We start from the raw sequence: 19,441 nt of genomic DNA on the forward strand, positions 1-19,441 counted from the left end.
AGCCCCTGCGCCTCCGAGTGTGCACAGCTGTGCTCCCTCAGCGGAGGATCTGGCTGCAGGGTGGGCGGGGATCCAGGAAAGACAGTGGAGGTGAGGCATGTCCTCTGTACAGCGGGTGCCGGGCAGCGAGAATGAGCCCAGAGGACGCTGTGCCATCTGGCTCAGGAAAGCTGACTCTCGGCCCAGCACTTGGAGGGAGCGGGGGGTCACTTTTCAGCCTGCTGTGCGCTGGTCCTCTGAGGGCCACTTTCTGTGCTGCTCACTCACCCCACCTGCTAGTACGGTGCTGTGCACCACACACATGGTGAAGGCTGAGTACACAGTAACTGTGGTTTCCCTTTCACACAAGCTCTGCCGTGAGGGTCTTAGATATGAACTGGGAGGAGAAGGGATCGTTGTCCTATTGTGTGGAGAACCCGGCTGTGGCTGCCTAGCTAGGAGGTGTCTGAGACAAGCTTCGCGCTGAGGGCGGGTGTGACAGGGACACCAAGCCACTCACCCGCTGTGAGCCCATGAGCAGGCCGGCTCCCCACTGAGTGACAGGCAGTACCGGTGCTGATGTTTTCCCCTCTGTCCAGACAGGAGGACTGCAGTGTCCAGGGGCACAGCACCTCGGCTGAGCTCCTACCATCAGGATGGCCCTGAGGCTCACGGACCTGGGGCGCGGTCCCAGGTACAGCCAGGTTCAGAGGGGCCCTGAGGGCTCTGGGTCAGTGGGTCGGGGTTCAGGGCTGGAGGAGGAGGCGCGGAGCCTCTGATGGACATGTGCTGTCCCCACCCCTTCCTCTCCTTGCCCTTTCCTGTTCCATCTGCTTCTGGCTGCTGTGAGGTGAGCAGCTGTCCTCGGCCAGACCCTTAGCTGCGGCTTCCTCCTTTGGGTCTGGACAACCACTGATGAAAACCTGGAACTGAGCCCAAATGAATAAGCAGTTCTTCCTTGCGGCTGTTTTCCTCGGGTGTCTGTCCACCGCTACCGAGTGCTGGCGAACACGTACACAGTGGAACAGGGCAGAGCTGGCCCAGCCTTGTTACCGGCTCTCAGCCAGCACGAGATATGCCGCGGGTCCCGTTACTTCCGCTCGGACGCTTCTCTTGACTCCTAGACTCCGTGTCCCCTGCCGGGGCCCACAGGACTCCCTCCCTTCTTCAGCACTCACCATGCAGTGCTGCAGTTCCTCAGGGTCTTTCTAGGGGTCATGGCCATGTGGACCCCGCTGTATGCTGCTAGTGTCACCTGCTCCCTGGCACAGACAGGTGCTAATGAGCGCACAGAAGAGACGCACAGTACTCCAGCTCCCAGGTGCCTCAGGGAGCTCAGAGGCAGAACCAGTCTTTGGGAGAAATAAAGCGATGACAGCTGCTTAAGGAACCAAGGGAAACTGGAAGGGCCCAGACTTCTGTCTGGCAGGTCAGTGGAAGAGAAACCTGCATTCCCGGGACTTCCTCCTTAGCCTGGGAAGCCTTTCCAGAGGTTCGGAAGATGCCTGCTTGTATCTCACTGGCCAGGACTGGACCCAGTGGCTGTTCCAGAGCAGTTTACACAGCAGGAGGGGTCACCAGGGGAATGCATGCTGGAAATGCAGCCCCTAGCATCCCCTGGGACAGACCTTCCTCTCGCCTCCTCTTCGGCACAGCAGGTAGGGTGCCACCTCCTTTCCTGACAGACAGGGAGGCTCAGGACCTCTGCCCCTGGACAGTGCTGGCCACATCCCGGAGTCTGTTACCCTGTGTCTTTGTCCTCCACAGGGGACCAGTAGGGCCTCCCACTGTCTGAACCCCCATAAATGGCTTTTCCTCACAACCATCTGCCAGAGCTGTGCGACTGATGTCCACGCCCCATTATTCCTGCTCATTCTTTGCACCTGCTGGCTGTGGGTTCTTCCTGCCTTGACCTTCCTCTTACAACCGGATGATGGGAAGCCAATGAGGCAGCCAGGAAACAAGCAGCTCAAGGGAAGCAACGACACCAGGGCCAGTGCCCTCCTCTGCGACAGTCAGACAGCTTTGTCACATGGGGCTCTGAGCCCAGAACTTCTGTGACCCAGAAAAGCAATGACTGCCTTTGCTGTCTGTCTCTGCGACTCAGTCCCAGGAGCCCGACTGAGTCGGTGACAGAACAGTGACATCTGTATTCACACACAGCACACCTCTTCTGGCTCTGCCTCCCTCCATTCCTGCCTCCCTCCCTCCTCCCTCTCTGCCTCCTTCCCTCCCTGCCTTCCTCCTTTCCTGCCTCCCTCCTTTCTTTTCTCATATGAGCACTGCCTTTTGGTCCAACATCTTCTGAGGGCTCTCGCAGGCCAGTCTGGGAGTCTAGATGAGAGCTCAGTCCCTGCACCCAGGAGCCGCAGCAAAGTCCTGGTGACCACATGGACATAGAGAGACTGCCACGAAGGAGTGGACACCAAGGTGCCCTTGGCCCAGGGCTGGCTGGGCCAGCTCTGCCATGTGGTTCACGCTGGAGATGGAGGTGATGCGTGTGGGCTCCTGTGGTAGAAGCAGGGTGGGGCGTGCAGGGAGGAGCATCGGCTCAGGCAGTGCACACAGAGGGCCAGGTGAGAGGAGCAGGGCAGCCAGGAGAGCCCGAGAAGACACGCAGTCTTCCAAAAGAGGTGCCGAGGGCATAGAAAACGGTGGTAATCCATGAACATTTGTGCCAGAAAGGCCCCTGATTCCGTCACTTGTACTTTCCTTTCTTACTGATGTTAATCATCACTAACTGAAAACAAGAGAAGACCCCATTCAGGATGAAGAGACAAATGGCGAGCAGGGAAATGGTCCCAGTATTAAATCAGAGAAAGCTTGCTGTGTAAACAATATCTCTAAGCTGGTTGTGGTGGTGCATGCCTATGATCACAGCACTCAGGGTGGCGGAGGCAGAAGGATCACGAGGTCTAAGCCAGCCAGGCAACTTAGCGACTCAGGGAGGACTTGTCTCAAAATAAAAAAAAATTATAAAAGGGAAAAAGGGCTGAGGATGCAGATCTGTGTGAAGGCCTTGGGTTCAATCCCAAGTACTGAAAAAGAAAGAAAGAAAGAAAGAAAGAAAGAAAGAAAGAAAGAAAGAAAGAAAGAAAGAAAGAAAGAAAGAAACAGGCTTAAAGACAGTAGAGAAGATGAAAACATTTAAACAGATAGAAGCACATAAATGTTTGAAAAACCGCAAAAATTATAATGTTTGCATAAGATGTGTTCTAATGGCTTGTAGTGAGATACGAATTAAAACACAGATGATATATTACGCATGCGTGTTTGCCCATCGTCTTTGTGTGCACACACAGTGAGCATGGCTAGCACAGCCAGGGACTTTCTTTGATCTGATCTTCAGGCCTCTAAAAACATTTTTTGCCTAGTAAGCTTGGAATTAAGGTTTATTTATCCTTACGTAAAAGAGGCACAAAAAGGAATCTATTCTAGTATTGGAAAAAAGAAAGAAGGAAAAGAGGAAGAGAGAGAAGCAAGAGCCAGGGCCAGAGTGTGCAGCTGCAGTGACTACCGGCTCTAGTCAGGGCTGACCCTCAGGCACCCTTGGGCGGGGCCTAAGGTAGGGCCGACTCCCCCAGAGAGAAGCCGGCCCTCCCCTGGCTTCCTGACAGACAGGATGCGCCTGGAGAAGCTCGAGGTTTAGGGAAGTCAGGTCCGAGTTCTCCGGGTCCCCAGGGCCAGGGAGAGGCCTGGCACAGGCCCCAGTTTGCCATTTGATTAGAGTCCAGGGAACCGGGTTTTGAAGTCATTTCCCTTAAGCAGCAAACAAGTGATGTTTTACCCTTCAGACACTAAGCCAATGCAGAAGCCAAGCTGCAAGATTCTGGGAGAAGCCCTGGGTGAAAAGCAGCCTGGATGGGAAAGCAATTCCAGATAGATCTGGCCAGACCTGGACACTGAATTGAGCGGGAGCCTAGTTTTCCTGAGCTAATGGAAAATCAATCAGGAGTAAAGCCAGGACACGCACTGCCTCCAAAATCAATGCCTTGGTATGAACTGCTTGTCTTAGTTACTTGCTTGTTGCTAGGACAAAAAAGCCAACATCCACAGGTTAAAGGAGGAAATGTTTATTATAACTCAGTGTGTAGAGGTTTTAGCCCATAGTCAGCTGGCTCCAAAGCTGGGCAGCACGGCGGAGGAGAAACAGTCCATAGTAAGGCAAGCAGGAAGCAGGAAGCAGTGAGCCTTCTGGACTTTTATCCCACTCAGGTTATCAGTCTATTGATCGGTGCTGCCCACACTTAGAACTATGCTAAACCAACCAGTGTGCAGACCCAGTTATCACACACCCTTGATTCATATTCACACACCCCAGATCCAACCACCTCCAAAAGCCCCACCTATGAGCACATGGGGCTCTGGGGAGACACCTAGATGTTAGCCATAACACCACTGCTTCCCAAGGCTTCTGATTTTTTATTTTGAGATACTGTCTTCCTAAGTCACTAAGTTGCCAAGGCTGGGCTTGAACTTATGATCCTCCTGCCTCAGCCTCCCAGAAGGCACCACCACACCCAACCCAAATGCTCTCTTCTCCCTGCGTCTGGCTCATCTCCTCCTCCAAGGTCTTCTGACATTGCTGTGACTCACCTTGGATTCCCTAACCTTCACCTCCTCCCTGAGTGACCTTCACTTTTCCTTCAAGCACTGTGGCAGCCGTGGCTTGGTGGAAGGACGCAGTTGTAGGAAAAACGTGCATGTGCCCTTGCTGCCTCATGAGGACTGGGGAGCACTCAGCAGAGCTGCAGGCCTGGCTTTTGGGGCCACACTGTCTCCGCCTAGTGTGACCCCGAAGGTGCCAGCCATTCAGTCTCTGAGCCCTGATCCAGCTCTCGAGAGCAGTGTAGGCATCGGTCAGTGCGCTGAGGATGCTTCCCCACTTTGGTATTTTAAGAGACTGAACATGATCAAAGGAGGAAACAGACTCCCATTGCATCGGGGACACTTGAAAAATATTCATGCAGTTTAATAATCAAAGAGATACATATTAAAGCAGTGAGAAGATGGGCATAGCGTCTCACACCTGTAATGCCAGCATTCTGGGAGGCTGAGGCAGGAAGATTGCAAGTTCAAGGCCAGCCTGGGCAAATTCATGAATTAGCAAGATTCTGTCTCAAAATTAGAGCCAAAAAATAAAGGGATGGAGATGTAGCTCAGTGTGATGGCCTAGGATTCGATCCCCAGTACTACAACATCAACAACAAAGGCAAAACAATGAGATCCATTTTCTCAACGTTCTGGGCTATACCTTTTCTAGGAATTACTTTGTGAATAAGCTTCGAAAGTCTTAAAAGGAGCGTCACCTTTGAAGGAGAAGTTCCGCGCAATGCCTTCCGAGGAAACAGCTCAAGCCGAACAAACACTTCCCCCACCAGGATGGTTACCAGAGCTCTGTTCACCGTAGCCAAGCCCAGGGGCTCACCTCCGCCCAGCAGGGGTGGGGGCCCTGGAGGCCGGGTGCACTTGGCCCACATACATATGTGACCCGTGTGTAGCGAGGCAGCTGCTTCAGGAGTGACCGCAGGTCACCACCGTGGTGGAGGTCTCTGCCGAGACCCGTGGCCCACACTGGTCGGGGCCAGGCAGACGCCCCACGACTCAGTCCTTACGCCTGGCCTGCCCCGGCTGGCCCCTCTCCTCCGGTGGCCTCTAGGAGCCCTTCCTCGGATCCCCCACGCCAGTTAGTAGGTTGGGAAGGAGCCGCTCCTGGTTTCCTTGTCAGTCCTCATCCCCAGGGCGGTACTGCCTCGCGTGGAAAGGCTGAGTGACACCCAGAAAGGACAGCGCACGACGCCAACCCGGCCTCTCACCCCCGGGATCTGGGCCGCTCACGCAGTCTCCGAGGCGCTTGCTCACAGCCCTGCGGTGTGGACGGCCGCCGTCGGAGGGCCAGGTCTGAGCCGGACACCGTCCCGCCTACCTGATGACGGTCAGCGGGAGAAGAACGCCAGGAAGGCCACCACCGTCATGTACGGCGTCCAGTAGGAGTCGTCGGGCCACAGAGCCCAGCCCTGCGCCTCGCCGTTGGACAGCGTCCTCGTCCCGAATAGGACCAGCGTGGGGATGGAGAACAGGAAGGCCAGGCTCCAGGCCACCCCACGAGGACCTTGGCTTGCTTTTCTGCTCGAGAGAAGAGCAGAGCGGGACGTGGGCAACCGGCAGTCCCGAGCTCACCCGCAGCCTCCGGTTCCCCGGGTAGGGTGACGCGCAAGAGCGAGGCCCCTCCTGCCAGCTCGCTGCGCGGCTGGTACGACCTCCTGCCTGGGCCCGCGCATCCTGTCCTGCCGCTTCCGTCCCGGGTCTCCTTTCCTTCGCCTGCTTTTACTTGGCTGTTCTCAATCCTTGCCGAAGGTCTTTACAAGAAGGGGGTTAGCGCTTGGCCTGATAGGCATGGATATTTTCCGTTTGTTCTTTGGCCTTTTGATGAACATGTTTACTATTTTTGTCAAATAGTTTATAATAATTTTGACGTAAAAGATCCATCTTTATTTCACTTATTGTTTCTATTTTTGGTATGATTTCTAGAAAGACTTTTCCCTCACTAAGATTACAAAGGTTTTATTCTTATTCTTTTAGTAGTTTTATGTTTAAAATAGCTAACTTTTTCAGTCCAACTGGAGCCTATTTTATGATCAGCTGTGGCATGTGGTGCTTTAATATTTTAAAAAATGCCCAGAGAGCTCTTCCACATGAACTAACTCTTTTCCAACCGATTTGAAATTTCATATGCTTTACAGATACTACTCTGGTTCAGCACTATGTTGTTTTAATCAGCAAAATTTAATGCTACATTTTACTGTCTGACAAGCGTATTTCTCTTCACCACTACTGATATCTTCCTAATTATTCTTATGTTTCTTTCTTCTAAAGAGCAGTATAATCATCAGCTTCTCTCGACTCGCTAGCTCAGGAAACCACCACTTTAGTAAAAAGCAGTAAGAAGCAACTATGCTATCCGCTGTATCTATGTCAGCTTATATCCCTGTCGATGGTGACTAAAAGTACCACATCCCACTACCATCCCTTAAATTTATTCTAAAGTGCTGCTTGTTCTATTAGCTTTGTTTTCCTTAGGTGTAAATCCTTGGAATGCTACTTTTTTTGAGATACTAAAGACTGAACTCAGAGCCTTCACACTGAGACACATCCCAGCCCTTGTTTGTCATTGATTTTGAGACTGGATCCAGCTATGTGGCTAAATTGCCCAGGCTAGGATTGAACTTGGGATCGTCCTGTCTCAGCCTCCCAGAGTGCTGTGATTACAGGTGTGCAGTACTACACCTGGTTTAGAATGCCTTTTAAATACATTTGGTATCTATTCCCTCAGTTTGCCTTGGTTGCGTTTGAAGTAGTGTTTGGTTGCTCCTTACGGTGGAGTCCTGCTTTCCCGCAAGGGTTCCCCCACTGTGTCTGTCCGCACAGGGCCCACAGTGACCGTGGCGGGAGGGCTCCACCTGCAGGCACAATGACACAGGCGGCGAAAGGGCTCCCTCTCCCAGCCTCCACTCTGCTGCAAAACCAGCAGCCTCCTGAGAATGGGGCCTGGCCGGGGACCCCGTGCCCAATGGAAGAGCATGCTGGGCCCTCCTGCAGCTGTGACCCCTGCTCCGGGCAGTCACAGGTCCTCTGGGACGTCTGGCTGCGCTCTCTGACACAACCCTGCTTCCTTCAGGGAGCCCACTCTCTGGATGAGGAGGACTTCTTCTGGTTTTGGCATGATAATCAACAAAACGCTCTCTCCAGTCTCCAGGGCTTTTGCACAGGCTGCAGCGTGGTGCAAGCCCCCTACCCCTGTGCGTGAGTGCCGCTCAGCACGGCTCTAGGCACGGGAGGAAGCTGGGTGTCAGGGGACAGGCACAGCACAGTCCTGGCAGCTCGGCACTCCTGAGTCCCAGCTGCGGTCCCAGGCACCTCGGCGTTCCTCCTGACACCCAGTACAGGGACACGAGGAAGCCGGAAAGGGTTGGGGGAGGAGAGGGAAGGGAAGAGAGGAACAGGAGGGGCCTTGTTAGGAATCAGGTCGTGACGGGAGAGTGCCGCAGTCTCCCGGACCGCTCCTTAAGACAGGCCTTTTGCACATGGGGAGGGACCCGGGGATGCAGGAAGGAAAGGGAGGAGAGGAGACGGGCAGGAAGGAAGTGAGGGGCTGCGCTCGCACACCAGCTCTTCCGGCGGAAAGCCATCATTGTGCACCGCAAGACGCCCTCACAAACACCACAGATGGAAAGAAAAAATAAAAAGAAAGCGAGAATGAGCACAACTCACCTCCCTGCAGAAACTTCATGGGGTGCACAGTGGCGTGGTACCTGTCGATGCCGAGGGACACCAGGACGTAGCTGGAGGCGTAGAGCAAAACAACCTGAGGACCCCAGGAGAGGGGCGCTCTGAGCAGCTCTGGCGGGCGAGGGGTACAGGGGGCTGGGTGCCGCTCTGCCCCTCCGGCTCTGGGCGCTGGGGCTGCGCGGCTCCTGGCCGACATGCCAGGACTTCCGAGTCTCCCTCTCCACCGGCTTCTCGGAAATCCCGCACGTCAGACCCATCCTTCTTGGTATCTGCATGGTACCTTTAACTGTAGTTGACTTCTAAACCCATACTGATTTCCTCTGCCACAATAGATATCCCAGAAGAATTAGAAACAAAAGTTTGTTTGCCTTTTATCAGTGTGAGTAGTTGAGAGATGATGGAAGGTTCTGTTTGTAGGCGGCCAAGCACTATTTGGGTCTTGTCATGGTCACGGCCACGGCCAAAGGTCCCCTGCTCCGTCCCCTCCTTCCTCCCTTCCTCCCTCCCAGCTCTGGCCCCTCCTCCACCCACTGCTCCATCTCCTCCTCCACCCGCTCTTCCATCTGCTCCTCCATCCCCTCCTCTTTCCTGGCCTCCTCCCTCTCACTCCTACTAATCTGACTCGCACCCGCTAATTATCTGTGTGAGGACTATCTATAAACCTCACAGAAGAGCACATCAGGATGTGAGAAGTTAATATCTCTTCTGCCAGAGGTGTACTTGAAATATAATTAAATGAGATGTCTCCTAAAGAATGATCATAGTGGAAATTTTCTAGCTTAATTTCTACTGAAGGTCTAGTTAGAGCAATGCTTTGTAAATTTAAGGTTAAGTCCAGAGGGATAGAAGAGTAACAGGAAGACTGAAGTCCCCAGGTGAGCACTCGCCTTTGTTCTGGATGTGTGCACGTTTGTTCTTTGCCCGGCTCACACAGCAGCACCCTAATGAATTTTCTCCTGGACTTAGGGTGCAGCTATGTCATGATAAACCCACTGCAAGTGGGAAATAGAATAAAGTGGTAATGCCTGTGCCTCACCTAACCCACTGAGCATCTGTTGCTTGCCTTATATGTGCTCAGAACATACAGCTGGGCAAAATAAGCGCAAGGCCCATTTTGTAGTAGTGTTGACACCTTCTGAAGTTTGGTTCTGGACTGAAATGAAAAGCACAGTAGTTGCATGATAATGCGTTTGCATGGTGCTAAGGTCTAAAAGTCAAATTGAATCGTCAGAAGTCAGAGCCCAACCTCTGGATGCGGCCATTCCTTTTTATTTTTGCCTCTGCGACACAATCACACGTATGTCTCGGCACTAATGAGGAAGGTGCTGTAGGAAGGACCAGAGACTGAAGGATCCCAGGGGCTGGAGAAAGAAATTCTTTTCTTGTGCAAAAGGTGACAAATGGAGAGGGAGAAAATGGATGTTTAAGTTTAAGGAATAAATTCAACAACGGTTTCTGTAGAGAAAAACAAGGTTCCTAAGTGTGATCTGTGAATTCAGCATTGTTTAACCCTGGTCACACCCAACTGGGGATGGTTCAGAGAAGGGTGCAGGAGACAGCATGCCATGCAGTGGAAAGACATAGGAGCCTGGGACATGGGGCTGTCCCGAGTGAGTGGCTGGCGTTCAGGGCCTATGGCAGGAGGAAATGTCAGCAAAAGTGTGTCCGGGCAGCGGGCAATTAACAGAGAGGTCAGCGTTGTGACCCAACAGTAAAGGGTAGTTACTTTCAGAGATTATATATCTTCGGACATCGAGGCAGGGTAAAAAAATGAAAGGTGATCTAAAGGAAGTTCACCTGAGGTTATGCCGCTTCTCCACGGAGAGAGTGCCAGGGAGCAGCGCAAGAACAGGTTTAGAGTTGTGAAGGAAAAATGGTGCTCCAAGAACTTTGTAAATAACATTTCTGTGCCAAGCATGGCACTGTTTTTCAAAGATGTATAAGAAGGAAGAAAATAGAACCCTACACACCCTTCCTGAACATCCTCCTTGGGGGCTCTCAGCTGACAGAATTGTTTAAGAATTAGGCACTCAGGAAAGAGGATTAAATAATAGCAATGGTGTAAGTAATGAAGTTCATAAAATAATTATGGGTATTGTTACTGAACACTTTAGGGGAAAATCTGAGGAGTTGAGTCAGGGGAGAGAGAAAAAGAAAAGAAATCATGTGAATTTCTATTTATACGTTGTAGATACCACTTTTGTCTTATGCTGTGGTAGAGTTATATTAAATCCAAAAATTAAAGATAAACTATGGTAGAGTCAAATGAAAATGGGCAAAAATTAATGTGTTCATTTCTTTTGGCCACTATTGCAAAGTACCACAAGGTTGGTGCCTTAGAGCAATGTGAGTGAATTCTGTTATAGTTTCAGGCAGATCATTTCTACCAGGGCAAAATCAAGGTATTGACAGGGCCATGGTCCTTTGAGAGATGCCAGGGGAGAAGCTGTCACTTGTCCTTTCCAGCTTCAGGTAGCTGCTAGCATCCCTTTTCTTATGGACACTGCAGTCCAGTCTCTGAGGCCTCTGTGAGTCATATTTCCTTTTACCTCGCTCATGTGATTGCATTTAGGGCTCCCTGTGTTAATTCAGGACAATCTCACTTTTAAATTCTAAATTTAATCATGTACGCCAAGTCCCTTTTTGTCATAGAAGGGGACACACATAGTTTCCAGAGATGAAGATTTAGATATTCTTGTGTGTGGGGGGGTGCTGTTCAGCCTATCATAATTAAAAACTAAACAAGAAGACGGAAAAAGCAAAGCAAGAAATGCTCAGTGTAGAAATATTAAAAAGAGATGACTGACTAAAGTAATTCCAAACATTTCTCACAAGTGGGGAGAAGCTTAAGCTCCTCCACTAAGACAAAAAACTGTTTTAAAGAACTGTCCCTAAAATTCAACTGTGTACTTGTAGAACTCAGCTTTCTCATTGCTGTGACATAATAACCAGCACCCACAACTTAAAGGGAGAGAAGATGGATTTGGCTCAGGATTTTAAGGGATCTGTCCATGGCAGGGGCATCATAGTGGAAGGTGTTTCACCCATGGCAGCTGAGGAGCAGAGCAGGAGAGAAACAGGAGGGACCAGATGTAAACCCCATGTTCATACCTTCATGACCCCAGACACACCCAAGAGTGGGCTTTACTAATCTGGTGCAGTTAACAAAGCAGGATTAATGGTCATAATACTGTTTAGAAGAAAAATCACTGAAAATAAATGATATCAGTGTAAAAATAGATGGTCAAATGCACATTAAACAATTAAGTACTAAAAGAAGGCACATTATAATCCTGCTATAATTCAAGTTACGTTTAGGACACATAGCATTATATGTGATAGTGATTATTTATATTGGTAAAAGATATAACATAAAATGACAAGAGAATATTCACAAACTGGAAAGAGATCTGGGGATAGGTGGAGATGGAAGGGTGGGGAGAGGAAAGGGGAAATAAAAAATAATGAAGATGTGGCATAGAAAACAAAAAAGAATATTCATCAACTCACAACAAGTAACAAAACATTAAGATGTACAGCAAAAGTGTTCAAAATATTATAGAGGAAAAAAATAACAAAACCTATAGGAAGGGAAATTAAACTTTGTGACATAATGATATTATACATTATTATAAAATAGCTAGGTAACATTTCAAAAACTGGTTATATACTAATCTACTAAGAAAGAAAACCCTTCAACAGATTCCAAAAAGTAGAATTTATGCAATTCATATATTTCAAAAAGCAAGCAGTAAACTGAAATTAGTAACATGTTTCTTTTTTTTTAAATACCACTTGGAAATTTAAACATCCTTGCAATTAACTCAACTCAAGAAGGAAATCAAAGTACAATTATAATCAATTCATAAATGTCAACAATGAAAACTCTACATATCAACAACATATGGGACACCATTCGGAAAACAGACGGCAGCTTACAGGCATATGTCTGAATTCTCACCAACCCACCCCTTAATTTTGACAGAAATGACCTAGGAAATAGGAAACTAAAGAAAATTTTGCACAAAGAAGTGAGACTTAAGTGCTAGAAACCGAGAAATCTTACTTAGAAAAATACCAGATTGGACTCATATAAAGGAGGATTTCTGGACTGATGCAAAAATATGTACTTATTTTTAGGACAATTTTATATCTACAAAAATGTCCCTGCAGACAGGAGAATTTCTATACAGTATTATCCTCCTCCCACCTACACACTTTGGCTTCCTATTAACACCTTGCATCGGTGTGGTGCATTTGTTAAAAGTGATGAGTTAATACTGATACATGATTATTAACTAAACTCTATGGTTTATATTACAGTTCCCTCAGTGTGTTGTACCTTTCTACATATGGGTTTTGACAGCTGCATAGAGTTGTGTGTATACCGTTACAGGATGATGCAGAAAGCTTTATTGACTAAAAAATCCCCCATGCTTTTGTAACCTTTCTTCTAATCTTTGTAACCACTGACAGTTTAAGAAAACTATTATACACTTTTTCTTTTGGAGAATGTAGGAAGTACAGTGGCTAGACTTTCAGACTGCCTTCCTCCTCTTAACAATGTACATGTAAGATTCCACCACATCTTCCTTTGTCTCAGCTCCATTGTGTACATGTACCACAGTCTGTTTAGGCACTCAGATTTTGAGGGACCTTTTGGTTCCTTCCAGCTTGTGATGATTGTAATGAAGCTTCTATAAATATTCTTGTGCAGGTTTTTCTGTGGACATAAATTCCCAACCAAGTTGCACCAGTGCCTAAGATCACAGTTGCTGGATTATGCTTTGTAAGAATCTGCCTAATTATGTTCCAAAGCAACTGTATTATTTTGAAATCCAACCAGCAACACACGAGAAATTCTATTAATATACCGCTCATCAGCATTTGGTATGGTTGATTTTAAAGACATCTTAGATGTTATCTACTAGGTGTGTACTGATCTGTTATCTCATTGTTTTAATGTGCAATTCTCTGATGGCACATGATACTGAGTTTCTTTCTCCATGTGTTTGCCATCTTCTTTAGTTTAGTGTCGGTTCAGATCTTTTTCCCATTTAAAAAACATGAATTAATTTTATTGGTACATAGACACTTCTTTTAACCCCTTCCCCCTTTTTTGGTACCAGAGATCAAACTCAGGTCCTTGCATTTGCAAGGCAGGCAGTGGACCCATTGAGCTAAATCCCCAGCCTTTTGCCCATTTTTGAGTGAGTGCTTTGTTTTTTTATTGTTGTGTTTTAAAAGATCTTTATGTACTTTGGAATATAAATCCTTATGAAATACTTATTTTTCTAAAGTTTTCTCCAGTTATGTGGATTGTATTTCCCCCCAATAATTTAGTGCCATAATAACCATGCAACAGTGTAAACATGAGCCCATGACCATCAATTATGCCATCTAGTTTTGCTATATTTGGGATCAATACATGTGTGGAATGGGGTGGATGAGTCATTCATTCGTACCAGAAAAGCCACCTTGTGATTATGGTACCCTCCCTGCCAGGTTGGTGTGGGATTGTCTTTCCATTTCCTAAACAGTGTATTTTGCAGAGAAGTTTTTAATTTCATGAATAAGAACATTTTTTTTCTCTTAGTGTTTGTCTTTGTTACTTTTCTTGTTGCTGGACTAAATACCTGACACTGAAAAGTTAGTAGAGAAAAGATTTATTTAGCTCACAGTTTGTAAAGGTTTCAATCTATAGTCAGCTAACTCCAAGGCAAAGAAGCACAATCTAGGGTGATCCAGAGGAGAAACAGTCCATGGTGTGGCAGGCAGAAGGCAGCAGCATCAAGCAGCAGCAGCAGCAACAACAGGAAGACTGCCTTCTCTCTTCCCTTTATATTGCATGCAGGCTATAAGCCTATCAGTTGGTGTCACCCACACCCAGGCTGGGGCTTCCACTGTCCACATCCAGAACTATGCTAAACACGTTTAGTTATCACACGCTCTTAATCCTAGTAACATACCCTAGATCCATCCATCCACTTCTGAAAAGTCCCATTTATGAGTGCATGAGGCTTTGGGGACACAGCCAGATAGAAGAAACAACAGTGTTTAGTTGCTTTTCTGCATTAATTTTTAAAAAGTCTGTATCTTCCATCTTGTATGGCCAGTGAACTCTACTCTGTTAGCTTAGTGGATAAATTAATATTAAACAGATTTTCTTCTTTTAATTAATTTCTTTACATGGTCAAATAAAATTTTTTATATATTTATGTGAACCACATGATGTTTTTATATGTTGTGGAATGGTTAGCAAGCTATTTAACACACATTTTACCTTATATAATTATATTTTTAAAATGTCAAGAATACATAAAATCTACCTTCTCATGACTTTTGAGTATACAAAATATTGTTCTTAATTGTAGAAAAGTTTTCTTGAACTCATTCCTCTAACTGAAATGTTGTGTCCTTTGACCAAAATCTCCCAAATGTTTCCAGTTCTTGCCCTTCAGCAATCACCATTTTAGTCTCAGTTTTTATGGGTTTGACTTTTGAAATCTACGTATAAGGGAAATCATGTGGCATTTACCTTTGTACACCTGGTTTGCTTCATTCAATGTGAAATTCTTCAGTTTCATCCATGTTGTGGCAAATGGTAGGATTTCCTTCTTTTTTTTAAGGGTAACTCTTATTTCATTGTATGCGCACAGCACATTTCTTTTTTCATTTATCTGTTCATAGACACCTAGTATGTTTCCATGTCTTGGCTGTTATGAATATCATTACAACGAAAACTAGAGTGTATATACTTCTTTGGATTATTTGTTTTGTGTCTCTTCATTGTATACCCAGATGTGATATTGCTGGGTTATATGGTAGCTGTATTTTAAATTTTTTGAGAGACTGCCATACTGTTTTCCATGGTGGCTGTATCATTTTACATTTCCACCAACAGTGGACAGAGTTCTTTTCTCTATGTCCCAGACAGCACTTCTGATTTTTGGTCTTATTGATACTAGCCATTCCAACAACTGTGAGGTGACATCTCATTATAGTCTTAATTTGTGTTTACTTGATGATTAATGATGCTGATCACCTTCTCATTTACCTTGTGGTTGTTTGTATGTCTTCTTTGGAGAAGACCTTTCAAGACTTTTGCCTTATTTAATTGGATCGTTGATTTTCACTTCTCATAGCTTTTTACTGCTGCAATGAAATACTTGACACTGACTAACTTTGTGAAGGAAAGAGGTTTATTTAACTCACAGTTTTATTTAACTCAAAGTTCAGACAGCCTGGTGCAGGTGCAAGGTCTCCTCTGGCAAGGGTCCCAGGGCAGATGTCTAATGGTGGTGCATGTGTGGGGGAGGATCACATGACCCATGGAAAGCAGAGAGAGATGGGAAGGCCGGGCTGCTGCTTTTATAACAACTTTTCATGAAAACTAAAGGGTCACACAAGAACTACCTCCTGTAGACGTGCTCCCCAAAACCTGTGGACCATTCCCTAGGCCCCATGTCTTACACTTCCACCCCATACCTCCACTCTGAGCTTCAAGCCTGTAACCACACAGATGAGTGAGAAAAATATGGTTAACTATATCCAAACTATTGCACTCACTGTGGAGTTATGTAAGCTTCTTAATGTTTTAATAATAACCCCTTTATAAGATATATGGTTTGCAAATATATATTTTTTCATTCCATGGGATTCTTCGCTGCACAGAAGGTTTTCTTCACTCTGATATAATCCCATTTATCTAGTTTTGCTTGTGTTACCTGTATTTTAAAGTTCATGTTCAACAAAATTTTGAAGAAAGCGCAGATGTCATGAGGACTTTCCCTCATGTTTTCTTCTAGCAGTTTTAAGATTTTAGATCTTATATTTAAGTCTTTCATTCATTTTGAGCTGAATTTTGTATATGGTATGATTTATAGGGATCTAACTTCATTCTTCTGCATGTGAATATCCAGTTTTCCAAGTGCTATTCATTGAACAAAAATATCCTTAATCTATTTATGTTCTTAGAATCTTTTTTGTCCATAAATATATATCTTTATTTTGGGGCTCTTTCTTCTATTCCATTGGTTTGTATGTCTGTTTTTATGCAAGTGCCTTGCTATTTTGATTGTGACTATTAGTCATATGTCAACTTGAATGGAGGAAGAAATGCCTAGCAGATTAGTAAAGCTCAGTCCTGCATAAGTCTGTGGATAGCACCTTGAGGTAAGAAACCTACCCTCTTTGTAGGTGGCACCAACCAATAGGCTTGTAGCCTGGATGGAGTAAAGAGGAAAAGGAGGAGGAAGTGTGCTCATTTGGAAGCACTTCAGTCTGCCTAAGTGGGTACACCATTTGCTGCCACCTCTTGGACATCTGTCTCCGGGTCTCCAGTGGCTTCAACTTTCCAACACAGGCTCACACTGGCATCACTCCTGTGAGCTTTCTGCCTTTGATCTTGGACCAGTGCCACATGCTCCATTCATTTTGTTCTGAAGCTGCCAGCTTCCTGGGTTGAGCAGCTATTGGATTCTCTGGATCTCCAGTGTGCAAAAGGCCACTTGTGAACCCTTCTGCTTTTGATCCTGTGAGGCCACTTAATCTCCTTGTACAATTTTACCTGTGTCTTCTAACCCTTTAGAGATCCCTTGATAATACAGCTATGACAGGTTCATAGTGTATTTTGAATCAAGCAATATGATGCCTCTAGCCTTCTCTCCTCACTCAGTACTGATAGGATATTTGAGGTCTTTTGTGATTCTGTATGTATGTTAGGATTTCTTTTGTTTCTATTGAAATATCACTGGAATGTTAGTGGGACTGCGTCTGTATATAACTTTGTGTCATAGTATAATAATATTAATTTTAATCCATGAACATGAGATCTTTTTCCACTTGTCTGTTCTTTAATCAATGTTTTATACTTTTCAGTATATAGATCTGTCCCCACCTGGGTCAAGTTTATTCTCGTCTTTTATTATGTGTTTTTTTGTAGCTATTATGAATGGGATCTTTTTCTTGATTTCTTTTTAAGATAATGTATTAATAGCATATAGAAATGCTATGGATATTTGCATTTTGATTTTATACCTTGAAAATTTACTGAATTCCTTAACTCTAACAGGTTTTTTGAAGGAGTCTTTGGAGCGCTCTTTTATATAATTCCATGTCATCTGTGAACAGTGTCTTCATTTATGGTGTGGAAGCCTTGAGTCTTTCTCCTGCTTGGTTGATCTTTCTAGGACTTCAGGTATTATACTGAGTAGAAGGAGTGAGAAAGGCATTTTTCTGTTTATTATATTAGAGAAGAAGCATTCAGATTATCTCTGATGAGTGCGATCCTAGCTATGGACTTGACAGTTATGGATTTTACTGTGTTGAGACACTTACCTTCTATACCAAATTTACTGAACTTTTTTTTTTATCATGAGAGGATTTGGGATTTTCTCAAATTCCTTAAGTTTGGTCAAAGATAACAGTTTAGAGCCTTCTCTATTCTCTTAGAGGCTAGACACAGCCAGGGCATATACCAGGTTTTCAAGAGTCTTGGGACAAGACAGAGATGTTTAAAGTTCCCAGGAACACCATTATCCAGCTTATATTTTTAAGATTTAGTCTATTTCTTCCTCAACAGTTACCCAGCAACTCAGGCATCCATGAAGTTAATCAGTCATCTGTAATTATTTCTGACAAATGCCCCGAGGAGAGAAGTTGTCACAGTGGGAGCATTCTGAATAAAGTGAAGTGCAGGCAGCCTCACACGTGCAGCAGTCCAAGGAAGCACCAGACATGTGGAGCCATGGCAGGCATCCAACAGTGAGGCCTCAAAAGCGTTCAAACCCTAATCTGCTCTCTCTGGTGGCTGCCAGGCTATTTGTTTTTCCGTGGATGAGAGCTGTTAATTTTCAAGGCTCCCAAAAAGCTGGATACTAGAGGGTGAGAGTGATACCAGCTGAAACACCAACAAGCTCATTCCTCCTCTTGAGAGTCTGCCATTTTCTTGAATAAATGCTCTCTCAGTTGTTGTACACCTTTGGTTAACTTCCAGAGTCCTAAAAATTTGATTCTAACAATTTCTGCAAGTTTTATTGCTGTTTTTATGAAGGAATTATTAGTTTCTTCCCTGCCTTCTTTTGCTATGCCAACAAGATATATTTTCTGCGTAATATTTCTTAGTACTTCTTATAAATATAAAAGAAATAAATAAGAAGGAATGTTACTGATATGAGTATTTCTGGATCAAGAAGTCATTTAAAGTGGACAATTAGGGAAGAAATAAGTGATACTGTGCCTTGAACAGCATAGAGATATGTGTGATTGCCGATCTTTCGCACAAGCCCAGCAGGCTTTGCCTCTGAGTGTCCATCTCTCTTGTGCACCTTTTCTCTCTTACGAATCAGCAGACCTGGGCAACCACAAGCACGATGTGGAGAGAGGCTGTGTGACCTCCCAGCCTGGGTCGTGGAGTACATTGCTGCGTCTACCTGTCAGCTGGGTGGTTTATCTTGGGGCAGCCCGCTGAGATGTCATCAGGATGGGGAGTACTGTGAGCAGGTGCCTTGGAGAAGGTGTGGGTGTCCTGTCAGCACCAGGAGTCTCGCCAGCCTGCTGAGGGACCCAGTCTGAAGGTGAATTCCCCCACCTTGGTCAAGCCTTCCAATGATGGTGGCACTGAGAAATATCTGCTGAGCCTCTAACTGACCTTCCTGCAGGGCTATTCCAGAATCCTTGACTTACAGAAACCAAGATGATAGATGCTTATTGTTTTAAGCCACTATGTTTTGCCATAATTTGTATCTCATCAATTAATTACTAATAGAGTCAGCAACTAAAAACATCTATCTACAAGGAAGTACTGATCCTCAAGAAGAAATTGAAATAGGTTTTACAAAATTACTCCTGAGAAAGTGTCACTCTCAGTGCTAGGGGCTCTTTCACACCTACCATGCTGTCAAAATATGTTCAAAGCACACAAGAAGATTAAAATCATAACTCTTTGACACCCATTACCTGCAAATTGAAAGAACTCCATTACTAAGACCTGAAAATGACAAAAAATGGAAATTGTAATCTTAATTATGAATGCAGATCCTAAACAATGCTGCTAAAACTAAATGTAGCAGAGAAGAAGAAATTCAAATGTCAATAGATATTTTTAAAAGTGTAGTTTAAGTGGCAATTAGTCAATACTTATTTTTAAGGAAATGGTTAACTTTTTTTGTTG

At 45.6% G+C, this 19,441-nt stretch overlaps 1 protein-coding gene and 1 long non-coding RNA gene across 2 annotated transcripts in view; one reads left to right on the forward strand and one right to left on the reverse strand.

Annotated features, from left to right (window-relative positions):
• Nucleotides 1-19,441, reverse strand: part of Npsr1 (neuropeptide S receptor 1) — a 126,178-nt gene that overhangs the window by 19,611 nt on the left and 87,126 nt on the right. Inside the window, 3 exon segments of the mRNA XM_010612883.1 lie at nt 5,921-6,082; nt 6,085-6,105; nt 8,251-8,344. Of these exon segments, the coding sequence (XP_010611185.1) occupies nt 5,921-6,082; nt 6,085-6,105; nt 8,251-8,344 (277 nt within the window).
• The window catches only part of LOC117285193, a 43,368-nt gene that overhangs the window by 17,877 nt on the left and 6,050 nt on the right, over nt 1-19,441 (forward strand). The gene's annotated exons all lie outside the window — the stretch shown is intronic.

This window comes from Fukomys damarensis, unplaced genomic scaffold, assembly GCF_012274545.1.
Source record: "Fukomys damarensis isolate Sample0158 unplaced genomic scaffold, DMR_v1.0_HiC HiC_scaffold_7, whole genome shotgun sequence".
NCBI lineage: Eukaryota > Metazoa > Chordata > Mammalia > Rodentia > Bathyergidae > Fukomys > Fukomys damarensis.